General features: G+C 62.2%; 2 protein-coding genes across 3 annotated transcripts; one reads left to right on the forward strand and one right to left on the reverse strand.

Moving 5' to 3' along the window:
* The first annotated feature begins 2,912 nt into the window (after nucleotides 1–2,912).
* GAS2L1 (growth arrest specific 2 like 1) lies at nucleotides 2,913–8,355 on the forward strand. 2 transcript variants are annotated; one of them, XM_040251393.1, is made up of 6 exons: nucleotides 2,913–3,063; nucleotides 3,978–4,629; nucleotides 5,963–6,070; nucleotides 6,159–6,255; nucleotides 6,344–6,515; nucleotides 7,030–8,355. In XM_040251393.1, the coding sequence occupies exons 2-6, from the start codon at nucleotides 3,997–3,999 to the stop codon at nucleotides 8,057–8,059; spliced, it is 2,040 nt and encodes a 679-aa protein (XP_040107327.1). In that variant the 5' UTR covers nucleotides 2,913–3,063; nucleotides 3,978–3,996; the 3' UTR covers nucleotides 8,060–8,355. The 2 variants fall into 2 exon arrangements, with proteins under 2 accessions (XP_040107327.1, XP_040107328.1); XM_040251394.1 differs by lacking the exon at nucleotides 2,913–3,063 and having other exon boundaries at nucleotides 3,116–4,629.
* A 295-nt stretch (nucleotides 8,356–8,650) lies between these two features.
* RASL10A (RAS like family 10 member A) lies at nucleotides 8,651–11,466 on the reverse strand. Its single transcript, XM_040251396.1, has 3 exons — nucleotides 10,816–11,466; nucleotides 9,631–9,755; nucleotides 8,651–9,326 (listed from the first exon to the last, which is right to left on the reverse strand). Exons 1-3 carry the CDS (start codon nucleotides 11,032–11,034, stop codon nucleotides 9,059–9,061), a joined length of 612 nt encoding a protein of 203 aa, XP_040107330.1. The 5' UTR covers nucleotides 11,035–11,466; the 3' UTR covers nucleotides 8,651–9,058.
* Between the last annotated feature and the right edge of the window lie 3,298 nt (nucleotides 11,467–14,764).

The raw sequence follows: 14,764 nt of genomic DNA on the forward strand, positions 1-14,764 counted from the left end.
GGAGCAGTTGTCACGCTGGACCCATGTGGACAGGGCAGCCTCGAGCCCCTGGTGGGTCACACCCACTCACCCCAGACCGCGCTCCCACGTCAGCCTAACCCAGAAGGTATCGGGTGGAGCCGGCCAGGACCCCAGCTCCCCAGCGCCAAGGGTGGGTGGGGGGCCCGCGAGGCAATCATCCAACCTCCAGCTGCAACCAAGGCCAGCAGGCTGCACCCTAGCACCCAGCAGCCCAGACCGGAGATCCAGCCACATGCCCGCTGCCCGAGCTGCGTGGGAGCGCAGCACTCTGTACTTGGAGGTGGCCTGTGGAGTCTGCAGGGATGGGCTCTGGACAACCTCAGCCCAAACCTCTCCTCCCTCCAGCAGCATCCATGCGTCCTTCGGAGGAGAAGTCACCTTATGACGGAGGGGGTCAAAGCGAAAGCCCTCCACGGCCCGGGCCGTGGGTCTGGACACACCAGTGGGCACCACACCTGCCATGTGTCTAGAGTCAGAACACTGGAGTCAGGGGGCTGCAGACAGGAACAGTGTCCCTCGGGCCCTGGTCCTCAGCCATGCAGTGGATCAATCCCCTGAGGGCAATGGGCTGAGTGACGGTACTCTCACAACTCCGTGATGTGATGGCTGTTGTCCCATTTTACAGACCGTGCAAACACCGCTCGGGGAGCTTAACCATCCCACCCAGTAACCTACAGCAGGGCCTGGGTCCAGTCTGAATTTGCCCATGTCCAGGGCCCTGCAGGTCATGAGGTAGATAGAAGCAGGGGTCAAAATCCTGCACAGCTGCTGACCCCACACATCCCTGCTCTCTGCGCCTCCGTCTCCCCAGACTGTAGAAGCAGAATACCAAACAGCGTCACACCTCACAGGATACTTTGGGAATTCGTTTCCACACCCTAATCTTACCCGGCCCTTTCTGTAGCGATCCCGTCCTTCCCAGGTATCAGTGGCCCCAAACCTGGGACTCTGCCTTCACCCCATACCTCATTCACCAGCACATTCTATCCGCTTTCCCCTCAAAATATAGCCTCGAAATTCAACTCCTCTCACCAACTGGCACCACCTGGTTCCCTCCTGGGCCCCTGCCCTGCCCACCACGGTAGCCACAGGGATAAGTCAGGTCACACCCCTCCCCTGCTCCCTCCGTGGCTCCCACGTCTCTTCAAAGCTGCCTGGCCCACAAAGCCCTGCAGAGCCGTCCCCAGCTGTATCCCAGGCCCCGCCCAAATCTCGCTTCTCTCCAGTCTCACAGGCCCCCTCCCCCTTTCTCCAACCCACCAGGCACAGGCCCACCTAGACCTTCACCCTGGCCCTTCCAGACACACACACAGCTCCCTCCCTCACCTTTCCAGTTCCCTGATCCAAGCCCGTCCCACCTCTGCCAGCCCTCATGCTCCCTGGCTTCCTGTCCCTACCACAGCACAAGGGCCACGTCTCCAGACTGCAAGCCTCACAGCTGGCTCTGTTTCGTTCTCTGCCTTTTGCTCCTGGTTTGCACCACCGTTAAGACACTCAGTAGGCACTCAGCAAGTGTCAGCCTTTATCACATCTAGGAACGGGCCTTCCTCACTAGGCGGTGGGGAGAAAGGGGTGCTGGGAAGGTAGAGTGGGACCTGCACCATCTGGGTATTGAGGTGAGAGCCCCCCTTTATGAAAGGTCACGAGGACGCGGTGAGATGGTGCCCATGAGCAGCCTGGCACCGGGAGGTCCGGCACACTGTATATACCCGGCGGATGCCCCATCCTTGAAAGAAGGTATTCCTGTAACAGTCATCAGTCAAATCCCAGGGCCACCAGCCTCTCCAGACTTGAGCCCAAGTTTGGGCATAAGAGCGTCCCCCATAGAGCACAGCAGACAGTGGTGGTTTTATTAAATAAAGCTCTGAGCACTGGCTGCTGGTGGTGGTGCTTCCCCCCAGCAGCCCCGCCTGGCCAGCAAGGCTATTGCCCAGCCAGACCTGGCGTCCCCACCCAGCCTCAGCTGGTCCGGGCAGGTCCCTCTGCAGTTTGAAAAGAAACCAGCCAGGCTTAACCCTCAGGAGCCAGGCTGCCGCCTCTCTTCCTTCAGCCTTTATTCTGTGCCCAACCAGGGCGGCCAGAGGTGGTCCAGGGCAGGGCAGGGGCCGAAGCCTCACACACAGGGGCTTCAGCCAGTCGCCTCCCTGCCCTCCCTTCAGCGTTATCTGAGAAACTTCAGGGTTTAACAAAGACTATTTGATGAGGAGCCAGTGGTTGCTGCTGCTGCTAAGTCACTTCAGTCGTGTCCGACTCTGTGTGACCCCATAGACGGCAGCCCACCAGGCTCCCCTGTCCCTGGGATTCTCCAGGCAAGAACACTGGAGTGGGTTGCCATTTCCTTCTCCAATGCATGAAAGTGGAAAGTGAAAAGTGAAAGGGAAGTCGCTCAGTCGTGTCCGACTCTTCGCGACCCCATGGACGGCAGCCTACCAGGCTCCTCTGGCCAGTGGTTGAATGGGGGTAAAACAGAGCCATTCTCTCCATCCCCGAGGCCAGCGAGGCTGGCAGGAAGCCGCCACCCAAGACCGGACGGCCTCACTTATCGGACCTAAGGAGGTCCACTCCCGCCGGCCGGAGGTGACTCCGCAGCCCCGGGCCCCTATCTCTTCCTGAGTTCCTTTCGAGAATAGGCCATGCGGCTCACCAGGGGAGGCCACCATCTGCGGAGGAGGTGCCGCTAAAAAACGCCCAAACCCCTTCCCGGGAGACCAAGGAGGGAGAAGGGACCCGATCTGGGGATGGGACCTCCGGCCCGGCAGGGTCGCCGGGGGCCCCGGTCCCGCCTCCGCTCAGGGCTGGGCCGGGTCCCGGGCCCGCCCCGTCCCCGCCCAGGAACCGCGCGTCCCCTTTAAGAGCGCGCGGCCCCGCCCACCCCCTCCGGGCCGGATCCGAATTCCAGGGAGGCGGGGCGGAGACGGCGGGCGCGGAGGACGCGGCGGTGGGACCGGGATCGGCTGTGGCTCGGGCGGCGCCTCCCTTCGGCGGCCCGCCCGGCTCCGGCCCAGCCGGGGCGATGCTCCCCGAGGCCGCGGGATGAGCCAGGTGAGCGCAGGGACCCCCCAGCACCCCCTGCCCGGCACTCAGGGAAGCAGGCCCAGTGGCGGCAGCCGCGGGCCTCTGTCTCCCGGGGCTGTGTGACCTTGGGCAGCCCCGCACCCTCTCTGGGCCGGAGCCCAGAGGACGGCCAGGGCTGGCGACGGCCAGGACTGGCGACAGCCATTCCGAGTCCCGGCTCACAGGCACCAGTCTGGGGCTAGGGAGGCTCCCTGGAGGAGGGGCCTGCCCCGGGCCGGCCGCCGAAGCCGCCACGCGGGGCTGGAGGGCCGAGCTCCGCTACCCACTGCTGCGCGACCTTGAGCGAGCTCTGCGCCTCAGTTTCCTCATCTGTAAAATGGAGATAATATCATTGCGCGCTTAGCCCTGGCCACGGTCACAGCAATTGCTTTACTGCTGCTGCCGTCCTGTCGGTGTTATAATGACACAGGCTTTAGGGTAAACGGGTTGAGGGAGGACCTGGGATCTTTCCGGAGTAAGTGGGATCGCCACCAGGCCTGAGCAGCGGATCTAACCCTTCTCTGAGGCCGGGTCCAGGGTCCCTACTCTTGAGTCCAGGGCTGCAGATTACTCTCTCTGGGGCATAGCTCTTCGCCTCTCACAGGGGCAGTAACGATGGGGGCCTCTCTGGCTGGGCAGTAAGGAGGACTCAGCCAAGTCTTCTCAATCCCTCTTCCCGAAAGAACAGAGCAGCCAACACTTATGGACACTGAAGTCATTTATAAAAATCATCCATCCCATTAGTTCCTATGAGGAAGGTTCTATTATTGTATCCATTTCACAGACGGGTAAACTGAGGCATTTGGCCTGAACCGACAAGCAGGCGCAGGTGGTCAGCGGCTTAGCCTGTGCTGAGCACTTGCTGGGTCCACAACCATCCTGACCCGTGTCCCTGCCCACAGTGACTCGGCTGGCCCGGGCATGGCAGACCCCGTGGCGAGCATTGCGGGCTCCGCGGCCAAGAGTGTGCGGCCGTTCCGCTCGAGCGAGGCCTACGTGGAGGCCATGAAGGAGGACCTGGCTGAGTGGCTCAACGCCTTGTACGGCCTGGGTCTGCCCAGCGGTGGCGATGGCTTCCTGACGGGGCTGGCCACGGGCACCACCCTGTGCCAGCATGCCAACGCCGTCACTGACGCCGCCCGTGCCATGGCCGCCGCGCGGCCGGCCCGCGGGGTCGCCTTCCAGGCCCACAGCGTGGTGCCCGGCTCCTTCATGGCCCGAGACAACGTGGCCACCTTCATTGGCTGGTGCCGCGCGGAGCTGGGTGTACCCGAAGTGCTCATGTTCGAGACGGAGGACTTGGTGCTGCGCAAGAACGAGAAGAGCGTGGTGCTGTGCCTGCTGGAGGTGGCGCGGCGCGGGGCCCGCCTCGGCCTGCTGGCCCCTCGCCTCGTGCAGTTCGAACAGGAGATTGAGCGCGAGCTGCGCGCCGCGCCCTCGGCCTCCAACGCCCCCAGTGCCGGGGAGGACACCACCGAGACCCCCGCCGCCCCGGGAGCTCCAGCCCGTGGGCCGCGCATGACGCCCAGCGACCTGCGCAACCTCGATGAGCTGGTGAGTCTGCGAGTGCGCATGCCCGCTGGCCGGGCTTATTCTAGCACAACCCAGGCACCAGCAGGCAGGGTGGTGCCGGCAACCTTCTGCGGCCTGTCCTCGTGGCTGCAGGACAGCCTGCCCCGGGGAAAGGGTGCATATGTTGAGCACCAAGTGGATACCCAGCCCCAAAGAGTTAGGCAGGCGCAGAGAGGGCTGAGTGCTGGGTGAGGTCACCGGGCCTGGCGTGGCCTGGAAGAAAACTCGGCCGCCACTGCCCCATGGCACGATGATCCCCTTGCTTCCTCCCAGTGCTAACCGTGCCCCAGGTAAGCGCTGGGTGTTCTACATTCTGGGGACTTAAGCCCTTCCGGTACACCTCCCTGCACTCAGCTGCTAGACTGCCGCATTCACCCCATCACTGAGCTCGAGGTTGAATGGGGCCCATGGTCCAGGGCAAGGTGCCTGGCACACAGTAGGCGCTACGTGAATGCCCAGGAAAGCTCCCAGAGGCTCTTCAGGTCCCTGTTCCTCCCCGGGGACTTATCTGGGAAGCCCAGCCCAGAGCAGCCATGCTAATGGGAGCTGACATCCTGTCAAGAGCTGTGGGATGAGCTCTATGCTGAGCATATAGAAGGTGCCAGACCGTGACTCCAGCTCCCTCCTCCTCTTCGCGAGACCTAGGTGTCCCTGACACCCCCACAGCCTGGCCAAGAGTTTCCTTCTTATCAGGAGGTTAGGACGGGATGTGCCCATCCTGGAGGCGGGTAGCCGGATGGCTGTGGGCAGAGGCTGCCACCCCACCCCGGGCCAGGGTCACCCGAGGCTCCACCTGCTCATTTTCTCTGCAGCTCTGCTGTGGGTGAGGAGGCGGGTGGGGCCGCCCGAATAGCCAGCCTGGCAGCTCCTGGCCTGGGAGCATGTGGGCAGACGTGTGCTGGCCGGGCCGGTGGCCTGGTGTGCATGGTGGTGTCTGTGTGTGACCCGCGCATCTGTGGTATTGCTGCCTCCATATGGCGTTGGTCCTCTGTACTCAGACCTGCCTCCTCCCCGAACCTGCCTCTCAACATTCACATCTCTGAAACGGGTGAGGGGGAGTGAGTGAGGACTCCCCCAAGGATTCAGGGACTTGAAGCAGTCCCTCACCTCGTCCTGGTCGGCTCCCTGCTCCCTCGGTAGTCAGAAGGGAAGGAGCTCTGGTGAAAGGTCAAGGCCAGAGGCAGCACTCAAGTGCAGGGCAACACAATCGGAACTCTGCTCTACAGAAGGGTTTACTTCCTTCTGACCGTGGAGCTGCTGACATCAGGCCCAGGGAGGAGGGACCTGACCCCTGACCTCCAGCCTCCCCTCTCAGGTGAGGGAGATCTTGGGGCGCTGCACCTGCCCAGACCAGTTTCCTATGATCAAGGTCTCGGAGGGGAAGTACCGCGTGGGAGACTCCAGTTTGCTCATCTTCGTGCGGGTGAGAGCGAGGGGCGCCCCGAGCAGGCAGAGCCCGGGAGGCGGGTGGGGCGCGCGGCGGGTGACCTGCGCTCGCCGGGCTCCCCCAGGTGCTGCGGAGCCACGTGATGGTGCGCGTGGGAGGCGGCTGGGACACGCTGGAACACTACCTGGACAAGCACGACCCCTGCCGCTGCTCCTCCGCGGGTCAGTGTCGGCGGGGGCGGGGCGGGGCCGCGGGGGCGGGCGCCTCTGCGGCCCCGCCCCTCACGCGGCACCCGCCCTCTCCCTGCAGCCCACCGCCCGCCCCAGCCCAGGACCCGCACCTTCTCCCCGCAGCGAGTGTCACCCAGCCCCAGCCCCCGAGCTGGCAGCCCAGCCCCAGTGGGGGAGCGCCGGGGCTCCCGCCCAGAGGTGACACCCACTGGCCTACGCAGCTCGAAGGAGGGGCCTGAGACCCCACTCAGGTGAGAGGAGAGAGGACGTGGGACTGGGGTCCAGGCGGTAGGGGTGGGGGGCGCCCGCCCTGGCCTGGATGACGCTGCTTCCAGTGACTCACACCCTGGGAAAAGTTCCCGTGGGTGGGGGTGGGCCTGGCTTCCCATCTCCATGGCAACTCAAGCAAACGAACAACACAGCTGGGCGGGCCCGGGGGGCTGGGTGGCCGCCAATCCAACCCAGCTTCCCTCTGGCCTGCCCAGGAAGCTGGAGGCTTGAGGAGCGGGGAGTTTGGGGCCTTGCTTCTTCCGCTGCCTTGGGGTGGGGTGGCGGAGGGTGGCCCTGGCTGCAGGAAGCTGTGGCAGAATCTCTCACTTCTCCCTGGAAGTCCCCAGGAGGGACAGAAACCCTTGGCACCCCCGCCACCACCACAGGTGTCTCGCCCACAGCCATGCGTCTGCCTATTCCTTCCCCTCCCCACCCTTTCTGTGCACCGGGTCTCTCTGCCTTGCCCCACCTCTCTCTCTTGTTCCCCTGCCCCAGGTCCCGGGACCAGCTGCCCCCCCATCCCCGCTCCCGCCGTTACTCTGGGGACAGCGATTCCTCAGCCTCCTCAGCCCAGAGCGGCCCCCTTGGTGCCCGCAGTGAAGAATCAGGCACTGGCCCCCGGCGGGAGCGTCCCAGCCGGCGGGTGACCACGGGCACCCCGGCCTCCCAGAGACGGCCTCCCGCCCCGCGCAGCCAGTCCCGGGACCGGCTGGATCGGGGGCGACCGCGTGGGGCCCCAGGAGGCAGGGGAGGCCAGCTGTCGGCGCCCAGCCCTGTCCGGCGGGCCCGGAGTCAGAGCCGTGAAGAGCAGGCAGTGCTGCTGGTGCGTCGGGGCCGAGACGGGCAGCATTCCTGGGTGCCGCGGGGCAGGGGCAGTGGGGGTTCGGGCAGAAGCAGCCCCCACACTCCCCGCGCCCACAGCCCTGCAGCTCCCAGGGTCCCCAGCCCCAGTCCTGAGTTGAGCACAATCCCGGCCAGTGTCTTCCGCACACCCCTGCAGCTTGACCCAAAGCAGGAACAGCAACTGTTTCAGCGCCTGGAAGAGGAGTTCCTAGCCAACGCCCGAGCTCTTGAGGCTGCTGCTGCTGGTGGGACCCCCAGTGGACCAGCCCCTGACCCAATTCGGGCCCCAGACCCTCCAGCTCCTGACTCAGCCTACTGTTCGTCCAGCTCCTCCTCTTCATCCCTCAGCGTCCTGGGTAGCAAGTGTGGCCAACCCGGGGACTCTGGCAGGATGGCCAACGGGCTGCCCGGGCCCCGAGGCCCAGCCCTGTCCAGCTCTTCCGATGAGGGCAGCCCCTACCCCGGTGTAGGGGGCCCACCAGATGCACCCGGGAGTCCTCTGGCCGGCCCAGAGCCCCTGAGGACCTGGGCACGAGGCCGGATGGACACACAGCCAGACCGGAAACCCTCACGCATACCCACACCAAGTGGCCCCCGCCGCCCACCTGGACCCATGGGGTCCGGGACCTGGCATGCCCTGCGCTCAGTCAGCCCGAAGACCGAGCCGGATTCCTGGATGTGACGGACCAGCCCAGCTGCCCCCAGTCCTCTGTTCCTTCTCCTTTTCCTTTGTGGCCTTAACCCCTCTGCATCAGGGAATGCCCCTGCCTCTTGGGGACCAGACCTCACGGGACCAGACCCCTCGGGACCACAAGGCACAATGGGACTTCTGGTGTACATTCCGCTTGGGGGATGAGCATTGCTATTTAATTACTAATATTATTGAATGCCTTAGAGGAGGCTGGGCCAGCCCAGTAAGGACCCTTCCTGAGGTCCCGCGGCCCTGCAGAGCCTGACAGTAAAGTTTTCTTCCAGCTACTTGTGTCTGCGTCTTGGAGACCCAGCCTTGGGGCCGTCACATCCATCTGAGAAGCCTCATTACAGGTTGGGATTCTGGAGTCAACTGCGAGGGGGCAATGCCTGTCAGCCCTGAACTTTAGGTCTATGCCTTCTGCATAGGCAGACAGGTTCTTTACCGCTAGCGCCACCTGGGAAGCACAAAATTTATTTTTTAGCCACTTTGTGAGGCATGAGAGACGTTAGTTCCCCAACCAGGGATCGAACTCAGGCCCTCTGCAGTGGAAGCTTGGAGTCTTAACCACTGGACCATCAGGGCATCCCCCAAGATTATCTTGCTATCCCAGAAATGCCAGGTGCACCTTTCTTCCCCTTTGTTTCCTCCCGAGAGGTGTGACTTAACAGTTGGTCCAATGAAACTCCAAGAGCAGCCTGAGCGTGTCCAATCAGATTCATAGCCAAGTCCTTTTCATCCAATGGGATCGTGACCCAATGAGGTCCCAGAAAGGACTAATTTATCCAATGGGGCCTGGTGGGCCCAATGAGGTTCAAAGAAAAGCTTGTCGCCCAGGACACTGGGCGGGAGCGTTCCTCAGCCAATCAGGGAGGAGACTGTCCTGTCCAATCCGAGAGAAGTTGGGCAATCTCGTCCAATCCGGGCCCCCAGTTGTTCCAGTTAACTAGAAGGCCCCTCCCCCCCTTAAACGGCGTTTTTCCAATTCGATCACATGAGACTGCAGCGCGCCGGGTGCAGCGCCCCCTGCAGGCGCAGAGCCGGATGCGCAGGGCGTGCGCGCACGAGCGCGCAGCGCAGCAGCTCGCGGAAGAGTCGCAGCACGTGCCAATTGTACTTGGCAGAGCACTCGAGGTATCCGCAGCGCCAGCCCCTGCGCACTAGGGCAGCCAGTGCACGCCGAGGCCCGAACCGCAGCCGCTGCCGGTCCCGCTTGTTGCCCACCACGAGAATGGGTGCTTCAGGTGCGCCCGCCGGCCTGGAGGCCAAAGGAGGATGAAGGTCGCAGTGCCTGGGACCCCCATGGCCCGAGAATCCCTCCAGTGAGTATATACACACTAAGGAGCATACTTTCCTGCAGCCAGAGAACCCCCAGCAAACACCAGACCCACAAAGAACCAGGACCAAAGACCGCTTAGGGCTAGAGGCCAGGCCCGAAAAGGCCTGAGACCTGGCCCAGGACGGCGGAAGAGCCCACCCACTCACCTCGGGGGAAAAAAGGCCCAGCCAGACCCACAAACACTCCCCGCTGTCTGACACGCAAGCCGGTCGGGGCACCTCACCTGGTCTCCGCGATGCGCTGCCGCAGCGCCTTCACATAGTCGAAGCTGTCCGGGCTGCAGATATCGTAGACAAGCACGAAGGCGTCCGTGTCCTGCAAGCTCCAGTCTTTAGAGTCCGGCCACTCCTGGGGGGGGCGGGAGGCCAGAGTTTGCCGAAGCCCTCTTGCTCTTTCGCATCCAGACCTTCTGCAATGAGCCTTGACGCGAAACCCACACAGTTCACGCTCAGGCCTCGGCCCTTCTCCTCCTAGTCTGTGGCTCTCTCCCGCAAGCTCCCCGGGCCTTACTGTCCTTATGACCGCTGGGGTATACCTTTTAAAACCGTGCCTGAAGCCAGCCAGCGTCCAGCCCTTCTCTCTGGGTCTCCTCTCCCCTGAGGCCTGTCTCCTTCCTCGCCCCTTTCTCTGTTTCCCATGGTTCCCTTCTTTCGGGCCAGGCCCCGCCCCTCCCCGGGCGCCCTCAGGAGCAGATCCGGCCTCCGAGCCTGGGCGCGTGTTCCTGAGCCTGCGGAGACCACCGATTAACGGCAGCTCTACACACTTAGGCTTCCGGCCGAAGCACACGCTGCTCTTTCCACCTGGAAATGCTTCCGCCGCTTCCTCTAATCAGAATTTCACTCATCCGTCCCGGTTCAGCCCAAATGCCACCCTCACCAGGAAGCCCTCCTTAATCTTGCTTGCTCTTTCCTCTTCACTTCTTGAAGGCATCAACTCCCAAGGATTCAGTCTGCCCTGGACTTTGCAAAATTATTGAACAAGTCTTGGCTGCAGGTCATAGGAATGAGGGAGCAGAGGATGATGCCCTCAGAGCGGACACCCCGGTGTCTAGCTTCAGCCTCTCCCGCTGCGGCTCTGCTCGTGGCTTCAGACCCGGAACACTCGCTCTTAGGGAGGCAGGACCATGCTCCCCCGTGCACTAATCCCCACCCACCAGCGAAAGCAGAGAAATAGCAATTTAAGCAAGCGAGAAAAAGCCACTCTGCAAAGTCGCCGGATCTTGGGCCTAAGTTGGGGCAACTGCATGCCGGCAGAAGAGGTGAAAAGCACAAATGCCAGGACACACATCGATCCTTCAGTCCATGAACACAGTCGGGTACCCCTGGGCCGTCCACGCGGACACGCACATGTGTACCGAGCATCCACCCACATGCTGCCACACGCCCCTGCCCACCCCTCAGTCCACTACCTCTTGCCCCCCGGGGCTCTGACCGGGGCCAGCACCGTCTCCATCGCGGATGCTCAGGTCGTAGACGGCGCCGTCGAGCAGCACCGCGGGCCGGTAGAGGCGCGGCCCGTCCGTGGGCCTGTGGCGCTCGGGGTAGTCACCGAACAGGAACTGGCGGATGATGGCCGTCTTGCCCACGCCCGGAGCGCCCAGCACCGCCACCCGCAGGCTGCCCCCCATGGCCCGCGCGTGCTGCTGCGCCCCGCTCTGGGAAGCCTCATGGGCCGGCGCCGCTCTGTGCGCCCGGCGCGCCCTGCCCCGTGCGCCCCAGCCCCGCCGCGCTCCTCATCGCCCCTTGGAGCACCGGGGGCCCGGGGAGGCCAGGCTGGAGGTCGGAGCTGGTGGTAGAGGGGAGACAGACAGCCGAGCAGGCGGACGGCAGACGCACGAGCAGCTCGGGTGAGTGCCAAGCTCAGGAGAGAACTGACCGAGCGCGCCGCGCGCAGACACGGCCTCGGCCCCGCAGCGCCACTGGAGGCGCCGGCGACAGCACTGGGCACCGAGGTCGGACCTCCTCGCCTCGCGGGCCCCACGGCGGAGCAGGATGCAGGGGGCGGCGCTGCCTCGGCGCCTCGGTCCCTCCGTCCTTCTCTCGCTCCGGCGCCCGGAGTCGCCGCCCCAGCCGGCCGCGCGAGCGAGCAGCGAGCAGCGAGCAGCGAGTGGAGCCTCCCGGAGGCGGCGATGAGGTAACCGCCTGCCTGCCCCTCCCGCTCCCCCCTACCCGCCCGGGACGCCCCTCCCGGGAAGGGTCGCGGGAAGGTGACTGGGACTCGGGGAGCCCAGGGAGGGACCCAGCCCCCCGTGCGTTCCGCGTTGTCACCCGCTCCAAAATAGAACTCCCTTCCCACCCACGTCTGCTCCCGCTCCTCCAAACACCGCTCCCCCCAAGCTGGCTCCTCGCAAACCCGCCCGCCCGCTGGAGTCAGGCCGCCCGGGTCGGATCCGGCCCGGCTGTGTGACCTTGGGCGAGTCGCTGCACTGCGCCGGCTCTGCTCCGCATCCACCAAAGGCACACACCGTTTCTTGAGCGCCTACTACGTGCCAGGCCCCACACTAAGCTATCACCTACACGATCCTTGAAGCCTCAACCTGGTGTCTCTGAGAGAAAACTGAGGTCCAGGGTTGCAGGTCAGCAGGTGGTCCCCAGACCTTCCCCTGTGGTCTCCTGTGAGGAGCTCTCCCCTGTCCCTCCTGCCCACAGGGGCCAACACTAAATAAGGGCATCAGGGAGGGGGGCATGGGACAGAGGGTGCTGAACCTGGTATGCACCAGGTCCCAGCAGCTCAGCCCCAGATCCCTGTCCCAACAAGGCTGAAAGAGGCAGAAATTGGTCCATACCACCTCCCTCACTGTTAAAGCCAAGTTTTCTGCTTAAGTCTCCACCTGTAGCTTTCCCTCACACTCCATAACCTCCATGTTAGGTTCCCAGAGCCCAAATCCCCATTCCTGGAGCTGGCAGGACGCTCCTTCCTTCCCCATCAGGGCTTGAGAAGTCTGGGTTTACCAGCCCCGTCCTCTGCTTGCCCATCCCGCCCCTGCAGTGGGGGTGGGGGTGGGTCTCCCACATCTCTGACCATCCCTGATGCCCGGGTACTGCGTGACATGCACAGACATCGCTGTTTATGCACTGACCAAGCATTTCGCTCGTCTGTCTCTGCAACAAACAGCCCCAATCTCAACTGCTTCCCAAGATGCTGAGACAGGTTTTTTAAAAGAAAAAGAGCACAGACAACTTGCTCACCTCAGCCTGGGGGACGTGGGGAAGGGGCGAGGAGCTGGGTCTTGAAGCGGGGAAGGGGGTTCGCCCTGGGGAGCAGGCGATGGCACCTGGTTCAGGGGCCTGGGTCAGCTCTCACTCTTCTCGGCCACTAAGGGAGCTCAGAGCCAGGGCTGTGGCTACATCTGCCCGGTGTGCCAGCTCTTCGGGCCCAGCGAGCGGCTTTATCTTCCTTTCCAACTGTGGGTTTTTTCCCTTCACCTGACTCCCCCTCTGACGCTTTTCAGGCCTCTGGGTTTTGTGAGCTGCCTCAGTTCCTTGGAGTAAATAAACTAGGCCCCGTATGCCCTGCCGATCGCCAGCAGGGTGTGGGGCTGACCTGAGGACAGTCTCCCTCAGGGACTACACCTGCCTCGAGCACCCTCTCGCCCACACATGGGAGCCCACTCTGATGGCCTTCCTCGGAAACCTTCTTCCCTTCACTTCCTACAGGGCACCCTCTTCCGGGGAACTTTGAACAGGGTATGGAAAAGTCCCCACAAAGTCGTGCAGACTCCACAGGGGCGACACATTCCCACTTATCAAGGAGCTGTGGGCACTTCCCTGGCCATCCAGTGCTTGGGACGCTTCCACTTCAGGGGGGCCCAGGTTCGATCCCTGGATGGGGAACTAAGATCCCACAAGCTGTGCAGTGTGCCTTAAATAAATAGAAGAGGACCTGTGATGTGCCCAGCCCTGGGCTGTGTGCTCATTGAGGCCTAGAGGGATGAAATGATTTGCTCAGAATGATCCAGCAGGAAAGTAGCAGTACAGGGACTGGAACCCAGGACCTTGAGCCACTGAAGCTGCCCTTCTGAGAGGCCCATCTTCATCAGGGCCCAGAAGCACCTCAGGAGGAGGTGAGTCAGTGCTTGTGGCCCTGCGGGAGCAAAGCTGAGCTAAGACAGGAGCGGGCAGCCCAGGGCCAGGCTCCCCGAAGACTAGCAAGCCAGAGAGCTTGGGCTGCGTGTCAGCTGTTGCCTGACCCCAGCTTCTCCCCATTATGCCTGATTCCAGCCCCTCCCTGGGGTTGAGCCCCACGGACCGTGTCCAGCTCCAGGGGTGTCTGCTGTGGACTCCTCTGGCCCAGCCATCTGGGTCAGTGCACTGACCATTAATCACGGTCTGTCCTGCCCACTGTCTGTCACTTGTTCCAGCTTAACTCACCTCCCCAAGTCCTGAGTTGGGGAAACACTTATCCCTCGATGCCTCCTGCATCCTGGGTCCTTGGTGGCCATTGTAAGACCTCACACATTGATTCAGTCAACTGCCTGAAGGCCGTGGGGTTTTACAACCACCAGGACACAAGGAGGCAGCACAGGGCTTCAATAATGGTCTTGAGCTCATGTAGTTGTTGTGGGATGAAATGAGATGATACAAAGAGGAAAACAAGACAATCTAAGAAGGCTAGCGGGAGGACTAAGTTTGTCCATATAAAGTGATCTCAGTTTATATGCAAATAGCCACTGGTTATAGAGAAAGAAACGGAAACCCACTCATTGTTCTTGCCTAGAGAATCCCATGGACAGAGGAGATGGGCAGGCTACAGTCCACAGGGTCGCAGTCAGTCAGACATGACTGAAGTGACTTAGCATGCACCCACACACCCACTGGTTAACAAAGGCGTGTGTGCGCACACAGCTAAGTGTGTAGACAGGTGTTTCCTAGGTCTGCTCTAAGGGCCTTGATGTGCGACCCTACGAGCAACAAGCACACCCAGCACGAAGATCTTGGTTTCTGACTCTGTTCTCCAGGCTCCCTAGAGAAACGCTGCCAGGGTTGGAGCAGGACAAGTAAGAGATGAGGTGGAGCATGTCATAGGGTCAGAAAGGGAGGAAGCGCTCGAAAGAGACCAAAGGATGGAATTCCCTGGCAGTCTGGCGGTTAGACTCTGAGCGTCCACTGCAGGGGACCAAGATCCCACAAGCTAAAAAAAAAAAACAAGGAAACCGAGGGATAGGGGCGTCAAAGGGACACAGAGCCTACTTGAAAGAGCTCCCAATGGCCACAGCTTAAAAAATTTAAGTGAAAAAATAAATAATGCACTTTTGGATTAAACCCAAATTATGAAATAAATATCCATGAATCCAAACTGGTATAAATGATTGCGTGAATACATAAATCCAGGAGAAGAGACACATTTTCCTACAGAAG

This window comes from Oryx dammah, unplaced genomic scaffold (assembly GCF_014754425.2).
Source record: "Oryx dammah isolate SB20612 unplaced genomic scaffold, SCBI_Odam_1.1 HiC_scaffold_12, whole genome shotgun sequence".
Taxonomy (NCBI): Eukaryota; Metazoa; Chordata; class Mammalia; order Artiodactyla; family Bovidae; genus Oryx; species Oryx dammah.

Bases quoted from the DNA above. Each gene is read 5' to 3' on its own strand.
- GAS2L1 (XM_040251393.1), top strand. From the start codon at position 3,997: ATGGCAGACCCCGTGGCGAGCATTGCGGGCTCCGCGGCCAAGAGTGTG. The intron at 4,630-5,962 runs GTGAGTCTGCGA...CTCCCCTCTCAG, and splicing joins TGCGCAACCTCGATGAGCTG to GTGAGGGAGATCTTGGGGCG. The intron at 6,516-7,029 runs GTGAGAGGAGAG...CCCCTGCCCCAG, and splicing joins GGGCCTGAGACCCCACTCAG to GTCCCGGGACCAGCTGCCCC.
- RASL10A (XM_040251396.1), bottom strand. From the start codon at position 11,034: ATGGGGGGCAGCCTGCGGGTGGCGGTGCTGGGCGCTCCGGGCGTGGGC. The intron at 9,756-10,815 runs GTAGTGGACTGA...CGCCCCCCCCAG, and splicing joins AGAGCCCCGGGGGGCAAGAG to GAGTGGCCGGACTCTAAAGA. The intron at 9,327-9,630 runs GTGAGGTGCCCC...TTTGGCCTCCAG, and splicing joins CAGCGCATCGCGGAGACCAG to GCCGGCGGGCGCACCTGAAG.